This window comes from Phragmites australis, chromosome 24, assembly GCF_958298935.1.
Source record: "Phragmites australis chromosome 24, lpPhrAust1.1, whole genome shotgun sequence".
In the NCBI taxonomy this organism is placed as follows: domain Eukaryota; kingdom Viridiplantae; phylum Streptophyta; class Magnoliopsida; order Poales; family Poaceae; genus Phragmites; species Phragmites australis.
Window position 1 is genome coordinate 695,250 of NC_084944.1, and position 20,484 is coordinate 715,733.

At 42.9% G+C, this 20,484-nt stretch overlaps 2 protein-coding genes, 2 non-coding genes and 1 pseudogene across 6 annotated transcripts; 2 read left to right on the plus strand and 3 right to left on the minus strand.

Moving 5' to 3' along the window:
• Positions 1 to 1,740: 1,740 nt before the first annotated feature.
• Positions 1,741 to 1,820, plus strand: LOC133908123 (small nucleolar RNA U61). Its single transcript, XR_009908094.1, has one exon. It is a non-coding gene; the product is annotated as a small nucleolar RNA U61 (small nucleolar RNA).
• A 126-nt stretch (positions 1,821 to 1,946) lies between these two features.
• Positions 1,947 to 2,035, plus strand: LOC133908125 (small nucleolar RNA snoR14). Its single transcript, XR_009908096.1, has one exon. It is a non-coding gene; the product is annotated as a small nucleolar RNA snoR14 (small nucleolar RNA).
• Positions 2,036 to 3,986: 1,951 nt separating this feature from the next.
• Positions 3,987 to 6,972, minus strand: LOC133907761 (tobamovirus multiplication protein 2A). 3 transcript variants are annotated; one of them, XM_062349843.1, is made up of 7 exons: positions 6,804 to 6,972; positions 6,420 to 6,669; positions 5,879 to 5,978; positions 5,464 to 5,544; positions 5,258 to 5,362; positions 4,571 to 4,783; positions 3,987 to 4,476 (listed from the first exon to the last, which is right to left on the minus strand). In XM_062349843.1, the coding sequence occupies exons 2-7, from the start codon at positions 6,650 to 6,652 to the stop codon at positions 4,369 to 4,371; spliced, it is 840 nt and encodes a 279-aa protein (XP_062205827.1). In that variant the 5' UTR covers positions 6,653 to 6,669; positions 6,804 to 6,972; the 3' UTR covers positions 3,987 to 4,368. The 3 variants fall into 3 exon arrangements, with proteins under 3 accessions (XP_062205827.1, XP_062205826.1, XP_062205828.1); XM_062349842.1 differs by having other exon boundaries at positions 6,420 to 6,665; positions 6,804 to 6,971; XM_062349844.1 differs by lacking the exon at positions 6,804 to 6,972 and adding an exon at positions 6,755 to 6,774 and having other exon boundaries at positions 6,420 to 6,665.
• Positions 6,973 to 10,675: 3,703 nt separating this feature from the next.
• On the minus strand, positions 10,676 to 15,186 carry LOC133907760 (probable methyltransferase PMT2). Its single transcript, XM_062349841.1, has 7 exons — positions 14,944 to 15,186; positions 13,162 to 13,807; positions 12,683 to 12,893; positions 12,298 to 12,589; positions 11,501 to 11,866; positions 11,322 to 11,399; positions 10,676 to 11,236 (listed from the first exon to the last, which is right to left on the minus strand). Exons 2-7 carry the CDS (start codon positions 13,801 to 13,803, stop codon positions 11,008 to 11,010), a joined length of 1,818 nt encoding a protein of 605 aa, XP_062205825.1. The 5' UTR covers positions 13,804 to 13,807; positions 14,944 to 15,186; the 3' UTR covers positions 10,676 to 11,007.
• Positions 15,187 to 15,847: 661 nt separating this feature from the next.
• On the minus strand, positions 15,848 to 19,057 carry LOC133907975 (uncharacterized; annotated as a pseudogene).
• Positions 19,058 to 20,484: the final 1,427 nt, after the last annotated feature.

Sequence of the window (20,484 nt, forward strand, 5' to 3'; positions counted from 1 at the left end):
GGTCTTTTGGAAGATTGAACGTCGGCTATAACCTAACCAACCAGGAGGCCGTTCTGAAAATTTTGATTGTACGCAAGTATCCGAAGAACGGGTGAGGAATCTTATTTCAGAGTGAAGCATCTTCAGCCTTTTAGAAAAGGGCTGCACAAATGCAACAGATTTGTTACAAAGAACTTGATCAAGTACAGTGACAAGGTCAATACTCAGTAGTCTGCAGCTGAGATGTGCTTATACAATTTCCAAAACTTTGAACATTGTGCCTATACTCAATAGTCTCCTGATTAAAACCATGAATGGAGAACAGTTGATTAAGTTTGCTTTCAGTATACAGAATATATACTTGGAAATGGATAAGGACATGGCATGTTATATATTTCTGAATCACATATGCTCCATTTCATGACCCCTGTGGATGTCATCTGCACAATGTCTAGTGTTACTGCATTGAATAATCTAATCTTCTTTGGTGCGCTGTCATGGATTCATACCCGAACTTATTTGAGAGGTGTGTTTAGGGTTCATATACAGTAAGGGCTAAGGGCATTGCTCCCCAACCTTGAACTAAATTAAGATGCAAAAAGGACATCAATTGGAAGATTACTTATTTTGAGATCCACGCGGAAGCTAGAGAGATTTGTTGGGGCCTGTTTGGTAAAGCTTTCCATGATACAAATTCTATGTGGGAAGTAATTCTTTAGAGAAAATAATTATGTAGCTGAAAGTAATTCTTCAGTGATTATCTAAGATAAACTCTATGAGAGAAGTGCTGTGAGGAAAATGAATCAGAAGAAGCTGTTTTTTTAACTCTCAGCATCTAGTTATTTCAAGGAATCACTACGGAAACTGAAAATTGCAAACTGATGTTTAGCAAAGTTCCCACCGATTTCACTATAGGAGCTGATATGTGAGTTGATATGTGAGCTCTGACAAACAAATCTTTGTTATTGTGTGAATTCAACAGTAGGGACCAACGATACAAGTACGGGCCTTTACGTCTATAAAAGCTACTCTCCACCCTGCTCGTTAGTTCTCTGATCCACTGATAACGAAAATGGATGACGATGACCATCCATGTCAAGAGTAGGCAAGACTTTTTTGGATAACGAAAGCTTTATTAACTCTTTTCTTCACATCTTGATGCAATCTCAAAAGAGTATACTCCCAATCTCTGCGTAACTAAGATGCACACAGCCAAGAGGAAGAGTAAAATTGGATGATGATGATAGCTAGAAGAAGAGTAAAATTGGCCATGGGAATGGGTGGCATCAAGGAAGAAGCAGCCCCATGCGTTTTGGTTGGCTGCGTGCGTCTGAGAAGAAGCAGCTCCGGACCACCAGCTTTGTAGGCGAATCAGAAAACAAGCGGATGCGATTTTGCATTTCTCTAGCATCGAATGCCGATAAGCTCAGATGCACTCATCAAATGAAAGCGAAACATTTATCAAAGGTCATCAAGGCGCCGGAGATGATGATGATGAAGGTGGAGATGGAGATGGAGATGGGCCCGATCCACCTTGGGCCCAGGCCTTCAAGCCCATGTTCTCTAGCTCTAGGGTTTGGTTTCCCACCGCTCTGGTCTATAAAACGAAGGCGCAGCCACGCATCAAGCTCCACCGCCGTCTCTCACGCAATTGCTCAAGCTCCCTAAGTGACTTCGTTGCTTTTTTCTCCTCGCCCTCCTGCTTTTCGTTGCTTGTTTTATTTTTTGGCCTTCGTCTTGATTTAGCTAGGTGATGTGTGGTGGCGATGAGGAAAGAAATCCGTGTGCCGGAGGCGTCCGCCGATGTCGGTAGCACAAATCCTCTAAGAAGTTCTGAGCCACTGTTCTCCTCCTCCCTTCAGATCTAGAATTAGCTCCTCGCTTTTGCCCCCACCCCCTTGCTTCTGCTGCTGATTAGGTTTTCTTCTTTGCTGGTAAACTTGTTTTCGGGCGTGGTATGTGCTGATGCGAGGTGATGATGCATGTATGAAAGTCTGTCAATCCCCTGATGTCACAAAGTGATGACTCCTCATACATCCCGACAGGCTCTGATCGCATCTGCTACCACTCTACTTGCTCGTCTGTATTGTTCGATTCGACCACGGCGTATTTTCTTTGTTTCTTTGGGTTTTGGATTCTTACGCACTCATTATTTCAATCCAATGAATGGTGCTGTGCGGTGAGACGTTGTGTTTGGAATGAAATCCTTTTTTTTTGTTTCAGTACAAACACTGCAGCAAAGAAAATCAGATTTTTAAGAACATATGTAGTTGCAAGCAGAATTAAACCTTTTTGCACGGTGGGAGCCAAAGTCATGGACGAGTAGGCTGGCTCACTGAAATTAATCACAACTTTTGATGACGGTAATTTACTGTGGTAAGTCAAACAGATCCACATACCATTTAGGAATCTAACTAAGCCTAAAACCCAGCAGAGCCAACAAATTCAGCCCACCGATGTAGGCAAGATTAGCAATGAAGAAAACAGAGTATGGCACAGCTGCAGGAACACTAAACTATATGTATGGCCTCAGCGGGCTCGCGTGTGGTGTCAAATTGCGAAGACCTCACCTCACCGATTGGGCTTGCTCTCCTGTACATCCTTCCCTATAGTGAAAGGTTCAAGCTTAGATGTCTTCCTTTTGGCTTGAAAACAAGCTCAGAGGAATTGCGTACCTAAATCCGGCAAGTTAATGCAGTGCATACTCAAGCCAATGCGACGTATTGAGTTCATTCATTCTCCAGTACCATACACAAGTAATGCGAAATACATCACTGAAATACTCACACTCCTACCCTAAAGGAAAAGAAGATTTAGGTGCATGTGGCCCTGTAGAACTACGGCCTAGGTCATTAGGACGTGTCAGATTCTGATCCATGGGTACAAATGCGTTTTACCTTCTAAAACCGTTCGGCGGTGGTAACTGCGGTAATTGTACAGGAATTCGGGAAACTAATTGAATTTTATCAATTTTTGATTTTTTTTAAATTTAAATTTAAATTTGGTCGGTAACTAGTGGCATGGGTATGGTAGGCGTACGGGGAGCAGCAGCAGCCGGGCGGTCTGCGTTCTTGTCCATGAAGAAGCAGGATGCAGAACCTCCGTCGAACTGCAGTGGTGGTATGCAAAGGCGGCATTACCTCGCATCTGTGCGTCGTCGATCTCTTTGCCTCCCTGTTCAGACGCTCGGCGGCGGCGAAAGCATATCATCCACACAAACCGAGAGCAGCGAGAAGTGGGTGGCTCGTCGCCGGCAACCATGCATGGCGTCGAGGTCGTGGGGCAACTTCAAAACTGTTATATAAGGAACGAATACTTATGCTTACTGTTTGGAACCAAATTCCTTTAGTCACAGTACGGAAAACATCAGAAAAAGAAAATTCTGGCTTCTCTCTCTGAAGAAAATGATCAAGCAGACTGAAACATTTAATTTCGTGGCAGCTTAAGACATCAACGACTGCAATGCCAACGAGCGCAGTGTCTCAAAGGTTGGGAACAATTGAACGAGCGCCTCACATTCGGTGAGCAGGAAGTTCTATGCTCTCTAGGACCGAGAGCAGCTGAAGGGTAACAAGTGTTCCTTTAATATCGTTCCATATTTAACTTCTTCATTGCTGTCTCACTGTGCGAAATGATAAGACAGCAACTGAAATTTTGCCTAAAAAGAACAGTGAGAAATGTGGTGAATCAAATGATGAGGCTCGATGCCATGTATATGCAGTCAGACATGAGGAGGTTAGCTGGAACATTCATTGTTCCTACAAGAGCGACTTTCTAGTAGTACAGTATACAGATTGTATGGCTCAATGGATACTTATTGGTCGGCACTAAACATCTGGGATAATGTGTCACTCGGCTTTATAATAAGTAATTAGGAAAAAGATGACCTCCACAGGAAGAGAAAGACAGCTAACTTGCTATCCGGAAAAGATGGAACATATTCTATGATACATTCACAGCTGAATGACAATGAGAACCGAATTTCCAAGAACAAGATTCCAACGATATATTCACAGCAAAACTGATTCTACTAACTCATCTTACTTCACAGCACAACCAAATCTTACAAACACGAGTACAGCGTAGAATTAAACAGAGCTGCTCGACACTAGGAACTGAACGTAGAAGGGAGATTACAGAGGAAATGAAAACACCCCGATGAATGCAAAATGAAATAAGATATCAATGGCTAACTGTTCTTCATTCACAAGAAAATTACAAGTGCATAGAGCATTTGTAGAGAAGACATCAGGCAGGGTAGAGGTTAAGGTAGCGACTCTCTATTCCATACACCACTCTGAACAACACGTGTACGGCCAAACCACACAAGCTGAGACAGCCCTCATTCAAATAAAATCCATAGTCTGGGAGAACTTCATGGCGAATTTTTCACATTATTGTGCAACGACTCCTTTCCTCAGCCGGAGGTGCACCATTTTGTTGGTACCTGCTTGGATCTGAAGGGTTGTACGTGTAGTGGCTTGTGTCCAGACCATACTGCATTAGGCACAAATATAATGATTATCAAGAGAGGAGACGAAGGATAACATATTGGTCAATGCTGCTGAAAACGAACCATCAAGTAATGTACCTTCTCTCGCATCCTTTGGCTCCACACATCAATTCTGCTTGCACGTTGATCAAGTGTTGGGACGGGAACGCCAGTGGCAGGAACATTTTGGGAATGGATCAATGGCTGCCGGATGCTAGGGGTGCGGCCAATTGCAATGATTTCATCATCACTGTCATACTCAGCGGGTTTGTTCATTGCCCTTACAACCAGAGCTAACAGAAAAAGCAATGCCTGCATATCAGTCAGTATTAGTTCACCTTGTCTGCATACAACCTGTACTAGAAAAACTACAACTAGAAGGAAAAAACAGACGCTTTTCGAAAGGAATGCAGAATTAAATCATCATCAGCCTCCAGTCCAGCTCATTAGGTATCATGCTGAATGTCAAATTAGCTATATTTTGTTCATAATGTGCTTGGTTACAACAGACACAATAGCAGAACAAAATCTGCATTAGACAGACATCCATACATCAAAAGACTTACCATGCTCTCATACCAGGGTGAATAAAATTTACGGGATGAGAAATTAGGAAGGGTGGATGGGGTTTAGAGTTGGAAAGCGTTGGCATGAATATAGGACCACAACTTATGAAGTATTAATCATGAAATAAATACCTAGTAGCATTGGAAAAATAAAGGACGCATTACGATTGTTTCGAGTATAAAGATCAAAAGATGTAAGATTATCGTTTCATCCCCCTACCTCAAATATGAGAACACCAAGAGCAACCCATCTTGCAATCTCCCAGTTTTCCTTCAGAAAGTCATACATAACATCAAAGTTATGTGTCTTGTCCACTGGAATTACCTGCAAAAGAAGTTTATGGATAACTATAGTAAATCAAGGAAACGATAAGACATCTACATAGTAGTAGTAGTTCGCAAACTAGCACCAAGCAGAAGACTCACATCTTTCCAGCTATGGTCAAAGAAAATGAATGCAGCAGCTCCCGCCTCAGCAAGGATCAACAATATGACCAAGAAAGCATACTTTTTTAAAGTCAAAGGAAACAAGCATATTGAAGTATTGATTGTTATCACCAAACACAGGCAAGTTACTGCCTTCGATGAAACATCTTGGGGCTGCAGAAATAATCAATAGCTTGTTACCTACTGCTACTGCTGTTTTATAAGATTGTTGTTCAGAGTAGTGCACAGAGATAAAAGATTTGTTGGTTTAGCATGTTCAGTGTCTAATAGCCCATGCGGAATTTGACATCAAACATAATTCCAAGTGTTCTTTTAGTGTCTTGTGCATAGCAAACATCATCTTTTTCAGAATGGAGAACACAGTGATGAGTTAAGAAACACAACAACAGGATACGAAACACAAGCAGCAGGTGTTTCTTGCCCCTGCTCCGATGCAGCCAAACAGAGACACAAGGAAGACGATAGCACCCATACCAATGAACAGATAAATAAACCTGTAGGAAGCAGAGGTGATTCGATGTCAAACACAGTCGTCTTGGCAGTAAAAATAAGCAAAGAACAAACTGATGATTCCCAAACTAAAGAGTTCATGGTTCCAGTTGGAACGAATCTAATCCACACAGAATTTATCCCCTGCCTCCCAGATTCATCAATCTAAAGGCATGCAACGTATAATTCACCAGACAGCAATTTGCAGTTGCGAATTTTGGCTATCATGGCATAATTCACCTACGCATCTCGATCATCCGTGATACCGAAAATCAGAGTAACACTTCTTCTATTTGCAATCCTAATTGCCGCCCCTACTAAACAAACCTTCCAATTCCTCTCGATCCTTATCATTTGTAGGGGCAAAACCAACAGTAACCTCAATTCATCAGACGCCAACAAAAACAAAAACAAAAAAAGGCATGCATCAGACGCAACCCTCTCACCATGCTTTGGGTAGGTTGTCGAGGAACCCGTCACCGAGGGCGACGGCCCCCATCAACGGGCGGGCGAAGATGAGCACCTCCGTCGGCGCCGGCGACTCCCCGCCCGCGCCGGATATCTTCATCCACTCGACGAGCAGGTAGATCCCGTATCCGACCATGGCGAGGCCAGCGACGGCGAGGAAAAAGTTGAGCAGCTTTAGCAGGCACTCGAAGAACCCCCGGCACGCCGCCATCTCCCCCTCCTCCCTGTCTTCCGATCAATCGATCAAACCAATCAGAACCAATCTTAGGACAAAAAAAGCCCCGGTTTTTAGGCGATTTCCAACGAATCCCACCCGAATCGCGGCGGATGAGGAGGGAAGAAGGAGAAGAGGAGGTGATTACCTGGCGCTGCTTCTGCTGCTGTCTGTTCTTCGGTTTATAATTCTTTTTCGGTTTTTGCGCGTGGATTAAACTATTCGGGTGGTTTGGGGGAAGGAGGCGGTGGAAGGGAGGGGAGCCGTCGGCGGCCGCGATGGACGGCGGGGATCGGTCGGAATTTTGGTCGCGGGTAGTATTTTTATGGCGTCGGCAGCCGTGCTGACGGCAGTCGGGGTGCGCTGCTCAGTTCACAGCAGAGCAGAGGATATTATGCGCAGGGGAATTTTTACATCTTCATCTTTTTTTATATATTCTATCAATAGATTTTTGTGAAAATAATTTTTAAAAAGTAATCTTTTTGCACCCTGGCATAATATTTAACCCCGTGGTTGAATAAAACGGAGTTGTGACATTTGACACCGTACTATTATTTTTTTATTTTAGACTTAAAAGATGCATGTTGTAGTTACTACAGTGTCAATTGTTATCACGTTGTCGTATTCAACCACGACCCCTGAATATTATGGTGCTTAAAAAATCTATTTTTTGATATTATTTTCTATAAATCTATATGTAAAAAAAGTTTTTTAAAAAGTCCGAATTCTAAAAATTCCACGCATGCTGGCGGTCGGAACTGCACCCCGGCTTGTTATGTTCAGTTCAGCCTGGACCTGACGGCCTCTTGTTGGCTTTTTGCAGCTTTTTTTTTGGCTCTCAAACTCGGATACAATACAAGGAACGTACTGTAATCTCGATTCGTCGTATCCTAGTACACCGAGATGATTCTCTCTCTCTCTCGCTTTTTATGCTGCACGTTCTTGGTGCGATTCGTTTGATTCATGGAAACAATACCATGTTACACAGCCTGATCTGACATCCTAGGATTTAGGTACACACATGGTAATAAATACACACTTACACACAGGAAGCCATGCAATCCACCTAGGCCATTTCACTTATTTTATCTCATCACCCATGCATGTACTATATACGAGTAGGATATATTAGATATCTTATTCTATACCAAATGATCGAGAGTACAATTCAGAAGTTTACATACATATTTCAGCATGTCATTTATGGGTATGATTCTGTAGTGGAAGTTAGTTAGTGTTTAGTTGGTTAAACGAAATTGAATGGGATGCGATTGTCTTAGATGAGATGTTATTAAACGGGATGACTTTAATAATTTGGTACGAGCCGGATTAGTATTTAAAGAGAATATGTCTAGGATCTTATACGAGATATCATTCTGAACGTGGACCATCTAACTAACTTTATACCCATATATCACGTTTTATCATGTAGGATCGGTCCTAGGCGGCCAACTAAATATATAATGTGATTGTCTTAGATGAATATGATGTGATTGTCTTAGATGAGATATGACTGGATAGGATAATTTGATACGAGCCGGTTCAATATTTAATGAGAATAGGTCTAAAATCTGTAAGAGATCTCATCTTGAACGATGATGATCCCTCTAACTAACCAAACTCATGTATCACATCTTGTCATGCAGGATCGGTCTTGGAGGGCCAACCAAACACAAGCTAAGGCAGCTGGATGATCATGACACTTGAGGTGGACGACATGCATCTGTTGGCGCTTGTGCATGGCCGGGTTACGGGCCGCCTCCACCGCCGCTAGCGCTCTCCCTGCATCCATGCAGAGTCACTATTTGCGGCGAAATGATCGACGACAGCGCGCGTCAGTCAACCTCACACACACAGTCATCAGTTATTTGGTGCTTCACTTGTTTTCCAGATGGGGATAGCGCTGCTGGCTGTTGTCGTTCTTATCGGTACGGCCTTCCTGGAGGCTTCACTAGCTACAGTCAAATCATAAACAACGAACCTACAGATAATGTTCAGGTTGCAAACCCTTCTCTTTTTCGCTGCCTACCCAATAAATTAAATACTCTTTTCGCTAAGATCCAAATATTATCCGTGATCAAGCAGTAACAATAACATGCAACACATACTCAGCATCACATGATCTCTTTCTTTCTTTCTTTTTTGGGAGCTGCGGCAACACAGGAATTAGCATTATTTAGCACATGGAGTGACAGATACATACGCACCCGTATCCATGCAATTCAACTGGGATTTTATTCGATATTAATCATGCAGAATATTACTAGCTGTCTTATTCTGCTATTGGCACCTGCAACACACAATCTCTGAAGCATAATATGTTGCAAGTTATTGTTCCATGGAAACGGAACAAGCTGCCACAAGGCTCATGGCGCTGCAGGCCGGTGGGATACATCGGCGGAAACCTATATTATACGGCGGATGTTAAAAGACATGTGTCTAGTTTTAAAAAAGTTTAGACGACCGTTACGCATCCAACAGCTCACAACCTTTGCCCACAGTCTCGCTCGCGCTATAGCTCCGATGCCATAGCTCGCCCCCGCCTGCCACCCTTCTCCGCTCATCTCCGACTGTGCTCCGACCGCTAAATCTGCTATTGCCATCCACCACCACGCTAATATGGCGTTCTTGCCTCCCCTGCCATCGGTACTGGCCCACCAGCCATCCTACGCTGCTTGCCTCATCCGTCAGATCAAGCTGCTTCCCCAAATTAGACTCAAACCCTATAATTATCCATAAATATAGGAAGTAACAATATATACAGATAAGCAGACGATCTTCTCCACAAAAATATAAGTACAAGCAGAACAGAATGCCAAACACGCTCTAGGCAAATAACGCCGCTGTTTGTGGCGTTGAGTATGTCGAAGATGATGCCGATGCGTCAAGAACGAGCGGGGAAAAGGTGAGGTTACTTAAAACCACTGGAATTTATATTACTGCATCTTCTCCAACATAAAACCTTCATGCTCGTTCTGAACTTTGCGGTAGGTCAAACCTTCGTAACGGCGTAGGAGGGCGTGGTCAGGATGCAGGTCTTGAGGTTTGATTAGCCCCGCTAAAATCCACTATATTCACCACAGAATCATAAAGCATGATATAATGCAGAGCTTGTATTGTATTGCCCATTCACTGCCACAGCAAATTTCGACCTAACAAAAGCAGCTCATCTCCAGGACTAGTACTCCTTCCATTTTTTTTGTAAGGAGCGCACATATTCCAAGGTTTAAACTTTGGAAACTTCTACCAATAATTAGTCAAACTATACGTAAACTTTGTGATGCAAAAATGATATAATTGGATTTGTACTTGAAAGTTCTTTTCAGTGATTATGATTTTATTGTTTAAACATTGTACTGTAACAGAAATTAACAATCAAAGATCAGTTTAGAGGACACTGCCAAGTCAAACCCCGTCTTATATTTTCAAATGGAGGGAGTACAACCATGGACCGATCACAGAAATCACAGCAAGTGAAAAATGTGTGCTGAAAAAGCCACATGTTTTGTGACATCCGAGAGGTACAGGAGAGGACGGACAATGGGACATACATACATCAGACTGACTCCGTCTTACTCTCCAAATTCAGTTACAAAGCAAGGAACAACTACTTCTGCCTGCAGGCTAGTGCATCTGCACAGCTAAGCCAATGTTATCCAGAGTTTAGTTCAAGACATCTTCACAGTCAACGGGATTGAGTTTGATTGTGAAATTTTGCTCGGGGGCGAAGTATGTCATTATCAACCCCACGTAGCTGGCAATCTTGAGGAATCATCTAAATTTCAAGGAATTCCGAATTTTGAGGCAGCATTTTCACAGGATACGTTCGACAGCAGGGACAGACAAGTGAAAGTGACAATAAATCTCATCAGCTCAACCAGAAATAGCAGCTCACGGCTCATGCAGAAAGATAGTACGTATGAAGAAGACCTCCAATGAAGATTGTGCAGATGAGATAAAAATAGTACGTATGAAGAGGCCGCATGATTTCATGATCAGCAGATGGTGTGCACAGTGCAATGACAAAATCAATAAAGTCCCTCTGTACGGTAGATCTGTAGAATGAATATCCGCACAGGCTAGTCAGTAGCCAGCCAAGCATTGTACTTTTACCTACAGAATGTATTGGCAAATCACCAATGTTTGCTCAATGCTCTGGTATTTATTGTATATGCACAACAAGTATCTAGGACAAAACAGCACCAGGGGTGTTTGTCTATGGGATCTTGCGAATGATGAAGTCTGCACTGTATCTATGAAGTATGAACAAAATCTATTCACTGACAAAACAGCACCAGGGTTTCACATCACAGGGAAAGATGCTGTTATCAAGTGTCCCCATGGTTCTGTATCTACGAACTGTTCTCTTCTCCGCTGCCAGCCCAATATTCTTTCACTGAAATCAAAATTTTCTCAGGAACGTGAGGGCCGTCTTCGTGATCAAGTAACTTGGATTTCCACCGCATCCCGGCCACTGTGCTTCTAACCTTGTTCAGTACATCAACAGTGTCCCGCAGTATGACTGCACCCTCGGGCCGTAAAATCCTATCCATCTCCAGAAGAATGTCTTCAGCGTCACACCTGCCAATTTCGACGCACTTGTATTATGGAAGGTATGAAGCAATTTTGTATTACCAAGAGGGGAGAAAGAACAGAGATTTCCTACTTGTTCTGATATAAACTGAAGATGCCATTGGCATGTATCAGATCGTATGTCCTAGGGTATGTAGAGAAGGCTTCACACCTGCCAACAGCGCAACATCGTGAAAAATACAGGATCAGTTTCCACACATCAGCATCTCATTTGACAGTGAATGCCCGAACAGAGGTAGCAACAAGACTCACCAATCATGGTATATGCCAATCAGACCTCGCTCATAGATGATACTGAGAGTGTTCCTCTCAGATATAGTGGGCACAACGTTCATTACCCAGGACCTGGGAGAATCAAGCGCTGCAGCGAAACTTCCAAGGCCCGCATTCATGTCCATAATATTCCTATACCTTGAAGAACCTATCAGCTTGTTCACCCTCTTGTAAGTATTGACATGCTTCTTCCACAGCTTATTATCCTCCTCATAGACTTCTTCTGTAACACCAGGTGCATGGCCCTCCAGAATTCTGGGAGGGATGACAGATAGTCTCTCTGGAAACTTCTTTAACTGTGCTGCCTCTCCGGTAGGTGTTATACAAGATTCCATTTTCTTATACCTATAATAAACCATACATAAAAAACAATTAAAAGCTGATGTAATGAGAGGACAGAAAACTGAGCAGACTGTCAAAGCTAGAAGTGATTGCCAGAAAAGTAACACGGGTCGCTTCCACTGTGAAGAGAATATTTGCATATATAAGTAGTAATGGCTGTAATATCATATGCAATCAATACTCATCTCAGCTAACCCAATAGAAGAGCAATCAATTCTTGATCCTATAATCTTTTGATGTGTTGAAATGTTAATAACTGTTATATTTATGCTTTCTGAGAAAACGTTATATTTATCAATTTTCTAACGAGGATTTTGTAAGTGTGTATGATTATGGCTTAGTAGAGTTCACATGACAATAGAGGTTGCAAAGATGCATATAAAAGCTAGTTATTAGATAAAGAGTGCATAACTGTGTATAAATAGAGAACATACCAGACATTATCTGCATCTTGAACGTTGCACATCTTGCTAGCATGACCATTGTTTTGATGACACGAATGTGAGTTTGCTTTTTTCTGCCAAATAGCAGTATCCCCCTTCTCGTAGATTTTATCCCAGCAAAGCATTTCAGCAATGTTTTCAATTCTACTTTGATGTTCCTTGGCATCTTGTTTAGACCTTTTCCATGTTTGGTAGTATTTCGCCCAATTGATGGGAGGTCCAGATAGTATCCAATAACCCCCAGGCCTCAGAACCCGGTCTACTTCCATCATGTACATCCCATCTGCAGGAAGACAAATTCTATAGGTCATTATATATATAAACGAAAAGGTTGACACAAGCACTGCACTCTCTATGAAAAGTTGACACTACTCACCATTTGACTCCCAAGAGATTAAGCAGCGTGAGCAATGGGCCATATCAAAAGACCTAGAGGGGTACGGGAGCTTTATAGTTCCAAGTACTCCAATTACTGCAGGAACACCTCGCTCCAAAGCAAATTGAACCTGAGCTTTGTGTGAGTCTCGGGGTGCAAATGACATGGTTAATATATTTCTATCCATTAGGTAAGCTCCGAAGCTTGCAACCTACACGTGGTCAGAAATGTTACTCGCAGATATGAAGGGGTGTGTGTGGGGTGGGGTGGGGGGTTCAAGACATGAAGGTAAATTTATGTTAAAATGCAGAGAAGTCATGCTAAGAAGAGTAACATCTAATTGCCTTGGAACTATGAAGTACAGCATATAAGCAAAAACACAACTAAGAGGAGAACACAAGAGGGATCAAAAGTACCAGCTAAATATTAACTCATCTTCAAGGGGGCAAATGATAACAAGCTCTGGTTAGAGGACATACCCCACATCCAGTATCAAGTGCAGTTCTGATGGTACCATCAGCAAGAGGGATGATGGATGCAAGTTCATCAATGTAAGCTTTCGCCCCGTTGGGAAACATCGTCCCTCCTCCTGGAAATTTGAACACATCTCCCTGAAATTGGATCCAGTTCTGAACAGCTTTCTCGACTGTCAGACTCTTATACGGAGCATTGGCATATGGAACATAGTCACGGCTCTTGGGCCAAGGGAAAGGGGTCACGTAGCCTTTCGGTGCTGGGATTAGACAGTGCAGTTTCTCATTCTCTGCAGGACAATGCCTTTCTCTGTAGGCCATATTTTCTCTAGGAAAGGTCATTGCTCGGTTCTGGTCTTGACAAGGAGTGTAGTCCCTGTATCGGACGCGGCATGGTTCAATCACTTTATTGGTCATGATCAATGGATTGACACCATTTATGCTATGATGGGTCTCAAAGTGCAAATTTGGCAAGATTGTACAGTCTGTTTCTTGGTTAACCCTCAGAGCTATACTATCACCCCTTCCTGTCCCACTTTTCTGCCAAGCGCCTAGTATGTAAAAGAAGCAGCACAAACCCATCACAATTACTATCATCATCGTGTTCCGCGTTCTACGATCGCCTAGATTCATTCTTGAGCCCCTCATGAATCTGAAATTATCACAGGAAAATCATTAAAATCACAACATTTGCGGTATAAGGTGATCTTATGAACAATATATCCACATAAAAATAAATATGATGTCAAATACACAAACGCCAGATCAATCAAATGGAACATGAACTAGCTACTACATCTGAAATTTTTGGTGAGGTGTGATCCCTCTGACTTTGCTCTTGTTCCAACAGAATGAGCCTAATAATAAATTGGTGAACTAGATTAGTAGTGTCAAACGGTAATATTATCAGGCAATAGCTTGAGCCCCTCATGAATCTGAAATTATTACAGGAATATTATTAAGTATTCAATTCAAATGAAAACTGGGCATTTGTGGTATACAGGAATATTATTACAGGAATCTTATGAAGGAGACATCTTATGAAGGAGATTTCAAAAACACAATTGACAGATGAATCAAATGAAGCATGAACTAAGTACTAGATCTGATTTTTAGGTGAGGCGTGATCCCTTTGACTATGCTCTTGTAGTCATGTTCCAACAGAATCGGTATGCCAATAAAGTAGTGAATTAGAATATTGTACTATCGAATGCATATTATCAGGTGATAAATTGAGATGCTGAGTCCCATGTATGCTCAAGTTCCGAGAGAGAAGCTTCCTGGGGTAACGATAATTGATAATCTACCCAGCCAGCACACTAGCTCTAAGCACCATGTTTGGCGCTTTGCCATGCGCATCAACATCAATCATGTGACTACGCCTAACCATTTCAGATCCATAACTGATTTGTTTAGTCCTGAAGCAAGCAGTCCACCCTGAAGCTTTTCGCAAAGCACGAACTAGTCTACCCATTGATGGTCAGCGCAATTTGAATCGGAGGAAAACATACACCAAATCGCGGATACTTGTTTGGCTGGGGATCGATTCCAACACAAGGCAACAGCGCAACAGTTAGTTCTCAACCACAGCAATGCCTAAGCGACTACTGCATTCCCGCGATTTCACAGCAGCAGATCAAAGCAACAACAGAACCAAAACAAGGTGAATCGCCGAGGCAAGGCCCGTGCTAGCTAGCTCGCTAGCAGAGCTCCAAACGAGGAGCTGGCGGAACGAACCGGATCGAATTCAAACTGCGCGGGCTGAGGATAGGCTCGGAGGAAGCAAACCTCTGTCCCTGCAGGGGGCGCGGGAGGGGTTAGCTTCGAGCTCGCCGCGACGGAGGCGGCACAGCTGCGGCCCGCCGGGATCGCCGCTCCTCTAACCCGGGTGGAGGCAGGCGGGAGCGGGGGTTGGGTTGGGAGTTGGGTGGGCTTGGTCGCCGCTGCTGCTTTGACTTGTTATCGCTCGCTGCAGCGGCGTCATCGAGTCGTGCTCCCCTTCCGAGACAAGGGCAAGACGGAAAGGGCAAGGGAGGGGGACGTCGGCGCGGCAACAAGTGCTTTTGCCGAGGAAAGATATGTCGGGCGAGAATTAGAAAGCCGAGCCAATTGATTTTTTCAACCATCAAGAAGTAACTTCGTTTATTTGCCGTTGTTCTGACCTATAAATATTAACTTAGATAGTTTCATATCTCATTAACATAAGTGTCATCGTTATAAAAAAGTCGATCTCTCTTGTAGCAACGTGTGGTGGTGTCCAAGATTTGGAATTGGTTGGAGTTGGATGCACCGGTGTCCTCCTCTGACAGCGGCACTCCAGACCGAGCCTCAGCTGACCGAGTATTCCATTCTCTTCTTCCAGAGATCTGCTTTCTGCTCCCTCGCCTCCCCTTCATCAGCACCGGTTTCTTCAGCGAGCCCAGACTGCAGCAAAGCGCACATCTCTGAAGCCTGAACTTTGCCTTGCCGGCACTGCACCTTCTCAACTCACCCTTTTGCGCATGCACCAGTTCGTCTGTCAATGAACTATGATTTGCCCGTTCTGGTCTTCGTTCATAACAGTAACGTTCACCTGGCAATCGAATATATATGTTCAGAGATCAACAGTTACTCCAGAAGTTTCACTCTTGTAAAAAAGTTTTAGTATAACTCTAGCACAGTATCACATTACTGACACACACTACTAGGCGCGCAAGAGAAGCTGGGGATTTCATATTGCGTTCAAATGATCATGGCTATCAAATTACGATGCCAGTTTGCCCAAAACAGCTAACATACATACAATGTCAATCCTCACTTCTAGTGAGATACAACCCATGCCGAAACTCGGTCTTTGATATGGCTACCAGTGGCATAAAAGATGCATCGGGTCATGAATCAAAGTACGTTAAGTGACAACCAGATGAAGCATCTGCGATTACTTGTATGCAGCAACTAACAGCTTGGAGTTCCTGTTGGTCGAAGCTCGAGAACATCTTCAGCACATCAGGGCAACAAGTTCTTCTAGCTCAGGTATAGTATAGCGCAGTGTACGTAAAAGATTGACGCTTCTTCTAGCTCAGGTACAGTATAGCTTCAGCACATCGGGGATCATAGTTTTGCTATGTACACTTCTTGTATTCAGGCTCTTGCTCAGGCATTCCCCTGATTTGGTCCTCCCTTGTTGTAGACACACATATCATTCTGTATCTCCTTCAGGAATTGCTGCACAGAATCAAGGGCAGACCATTGGTAACCAATGGCTTGGACATCAGAAAGGCAGTAACTGTAGTAAGAAACCATGCTTCCCTTGAGAAGAATTGGGAAAGGTTAGCAAAATACCTCAAGTTGGTCAGGTTCTTGTGTTAGCTGCTTCAATGGCCGATTTGGGTGCCTCTCAAAATGCTTGAATGTGATATTTTCCAGCTCCCTGCGACCCATTTTTGTTCTTTTCACATCAGAAGCTTTTGCTGGTATTGGTTCCATGTTCTCCTGAGAAACAATAAAATCAGAAGTATTGAGACCTTATTTGCATGGTCATGAGACAATCTAATGGATGTTTTCACAAGAAAGATCGACTCAAAGAATGTGGATAGTGCAATGTTTTTGCCAGAAGAGCTAACTAATGTGCATTCTGGAAATGTTTTTTTTTCCAGAATAGTTATGTGTTGAGCATAGAAATACGTTAGACACGAGACAGAAATTATGACTTCAGAAAAAAGCATCCATTGTATTTATACTACCAGCCTAGGCAACAAGGCATTGGACAATGGGGGGATAGCTTCATATATGCTGAGAAAGAACAACTACCTCTGAACCTTAAGGTGCCAGGCCAACCATGCCAAGCATGGATCCCATACTCCTTCCATGGTCATTCTCAAGTACCTACAAGCAGTGAAGAAGAAAAGGTCAACTTATACAGAAACACTTAAGAAATAGACGCACCAGAGGTAAACAATGATCATAAAATCCGTCACCTGCACTTTTCTTGTTTTAATCATGGACTTCCTAGTCCTCCCACGCCATAACTTTCCATAGTCTGCAAGGATTTCTTTGTTGGGTTCCATGTCAAATTTGCGCTTGATTATCCCTTCGCAAGAAAATTTCCCTGTGACAAGTAGGGGCACAATTGTGTGATACAGGAAAAAAACTCGTTAGTATGTTATTCAGATTAAACAACTTGCGCTAACAACAAACCTCAAAATTTACACATAAAGCCTACCTGACACAAAAACGAAACATAAATGCATGGTTCTGGCAATATCAGTTGAAAACATGTTGCATATAATGTGTGATAGAGGAGATTTTGCACCAAGGACCTCTAAAGGCAGCAGGAAAAAGTAAAACAGTATGGCCAAATTTTAGTTATCTTTATCCTTCTTACATACATGATGAAGTCAATGCCCACATTATATCCTGGAGAGACCAAACACATGGGATATCTGACATATAGCATGATCATGCACTAACCAAAACTTTACATTTGGTTGGCAACTAATTTTGCCACATATTCTTGACTAAGATGGCTAACCTTAGTATTGCCACACTTTTGTGGCAAGAAAAATGGCTACCTAACCTCAGGCAAAGTTAGGCAAGAAACTTGAGTCTATGACAAGTGGACCAAGAGGCTAAGGAGTTAGGCAGACTAAAGTGTGACATCAACCAAACACTGACTACTAAAACTGTGGTTGCCTAAGGTTAGACGTGGTGATCCAAACAGGCCCTAGTACGCTAGCCTTACAGAAACAGCTACTTGATGGGGGTACAGGACATAAGTCACCACACAAAGTGAAATGGCTAAAAAGTTTTTTTTTTGGGACTGCAAAATTTCAAGAGTCCCCAACAAAACACAAATTGAGGGAACTAATAGCGGAATCGACACATCAATTGGGTGCTTAAAGAATAATTGTAGACCATACACACTTACAAAAGAAAATAGTTCAATACATGCTACATGGAGAAAGAACTAGAGGACAGGATTGTCAATAGGACAACATAGTACAGAATATTAATAGAAACATCCTCCACAGTTCAATAAACAGCCCAATATGTGTAAATAACACCTCGACCATACCAATTACCAGTTAAACACACGAGTGGGGCCTAAGGACTCCAAAAGCAACTAAGTCGCTAGGCTTCCAGTTCCTTCATAAGTAGGGTGCACCAAATCTCAGAATGCAATTCAGAAATTATAAATTTCCACGCAACATATTTGGCATCAAAAATATATGCTGGAGATGATTTGGTGATATTGGCTAGCAAGCAGTTACTAACTATTGAACCTTATTAGATGGTGTAGTACTCCCTCCACCTCGAGCCATCATTTTAGTCACAACAATCACCAAACGTAGACAAGCAATGATTTGCTACTCACGCCACCACCACCAACAAGTGATTTCGAAATCGTCTATCGACGAATTTAAGGCAAATAGAGATGACGAAATACATGCAGATATCATGAAGTAAGTGGAAGGCAACATGGTTCTAACTTTGGGTAACCTTGGCGACGACCGGGTTGGGGTTAGGGTTGGCGCCGACAGCCTCGGCGGCGGAGGCTTCGTCGTTGTCGCTGCCGGGAACCTCATTGTAGACCTTCCGCACCACCAGGTTCGTGTAGACGCCCTCGACGCCGCGGAAGGCGGCGGCGCCCTCGTTGAGGCGGAACTCCTTCGTCCGCACCTCGCCGTCGTCGTGGAACGCGACCGCATCGCCGACACCGCCGCCGTACCGCTCCCGCCGCCCTCCACGCGCCAGAGACCGTCCGCCGAGGAGGGGCGCTGCGTGGTGAAGAAGTACCCCCACGCCTCGCCGCTACGCCGCCGAGGTGGGGCAGCGCCTCCGGGCGCGCAGCGCGGACGTCGACCCCGTCCGGGCGGAACCTGACGCCGGGGATCAGCTCCGCCACGAGGCGCACCGGCGCCATGGACGGGTCGAGTGTGGAGATTTTGGGGTGGTTTGCGGAGTAGGGAACGTCGCTGGATTTGGGATTTCGAATTGACCAGCCGATTGGGATTTGTTTTCGCATATGCAGTTTGATATTTTTTTTATAACAAATCTAACGATATCTTTTCTGCTTTACTTAACTAAATATTATAACAAATATTGTCAGTCAAAATTTAAATAATAAAAGACAATTATTTGCAAACGGATGAGGAATTTTGTTTAGAGAAGTGTACGGGTATTTTGGGATGGAGACATTCACGTCCACGCCACCTCCAACTTCAGCTGCTCTCACCACCCTTTGCCGGTAACATTGACGAAGATGATATTTAGGTTAAGATGGGAAGAGTTTTCTCGACTATTGAATATAGAATTTAGGAGTATCATTGTAAGCGATGTGCAAGATTGAGGTGTTTCGTTAAAAGTAGTTAGGGGCAAGCGGTGTGCAGGATGAGGATGTTTAGTTGACATAGTTAGAGACAAGCAGTAAGGCAGATCATGAAAGAAACCAGTGAAAGACAACCGGATAGAGTGAACTAGAAAAGTTGCACGCCGTTGACGTGCAATATTAACTCGTTGCTTAAATAGATATATAAGAGCTTGGATTTACACTTGCATACAATATGCTATCAAACACTACCGCAGCCAAAATATCAAGTCTACACAAGGCTACAAAAGTGATGTGTTAGATCCAGTCTACACAAAGCTGAACGTCGATAAGATCTCCACACTAAACATATACTAGAAAAGAACACAAAAAGAAAAAATCAATTTTAGTCTATAAAGTTCTGTATAATGAGTTGGCCCCATGCATTTTTGTATTACCAATATTCTAGCCCTTATCAACATATACCATATTCAATTCACTAACTACTCTGTCTAAAACAATTCGATTAATATACAAAGAGATCTTTTGTCTGTCACAGAAGTGATGTGTTAAATCCAGTCTACACAACGCTGAGTTGTGACAGATAGCTGTTTTCAGCAAAATCATGAAAACTCCTATAAAACCGGCCTCCTTCATTGTCAGCGCTGTTTGTTCCTTCATTCACCATTTTTCTGCAAGCAAAGCAAATACTTAAAACACACAGGATTGAACATATTTTTGCATCAAAATGTTATGAACATGTTATGCACACAAACCTGTAGAAGTTTAAGAATTTGCTCTTCGATGGTACCATGCATAGCCAAAGTTTCGATATGTATTGGACGAGTAGCACCCATTCGATGTGCCCGACTAATAACTTGTTCCTCCATACTCATCAAAAACAGAAAAGACAGTCCAATCATCAATCATAAATAAAAATGACATGATAAGAAATATCCTTATCAAAAGTGTCAATTGCCAACTGCCAATAGGAATACAAAAAATACCCAATCTGAGATATATGTAAGGCAACAAGACAGAAG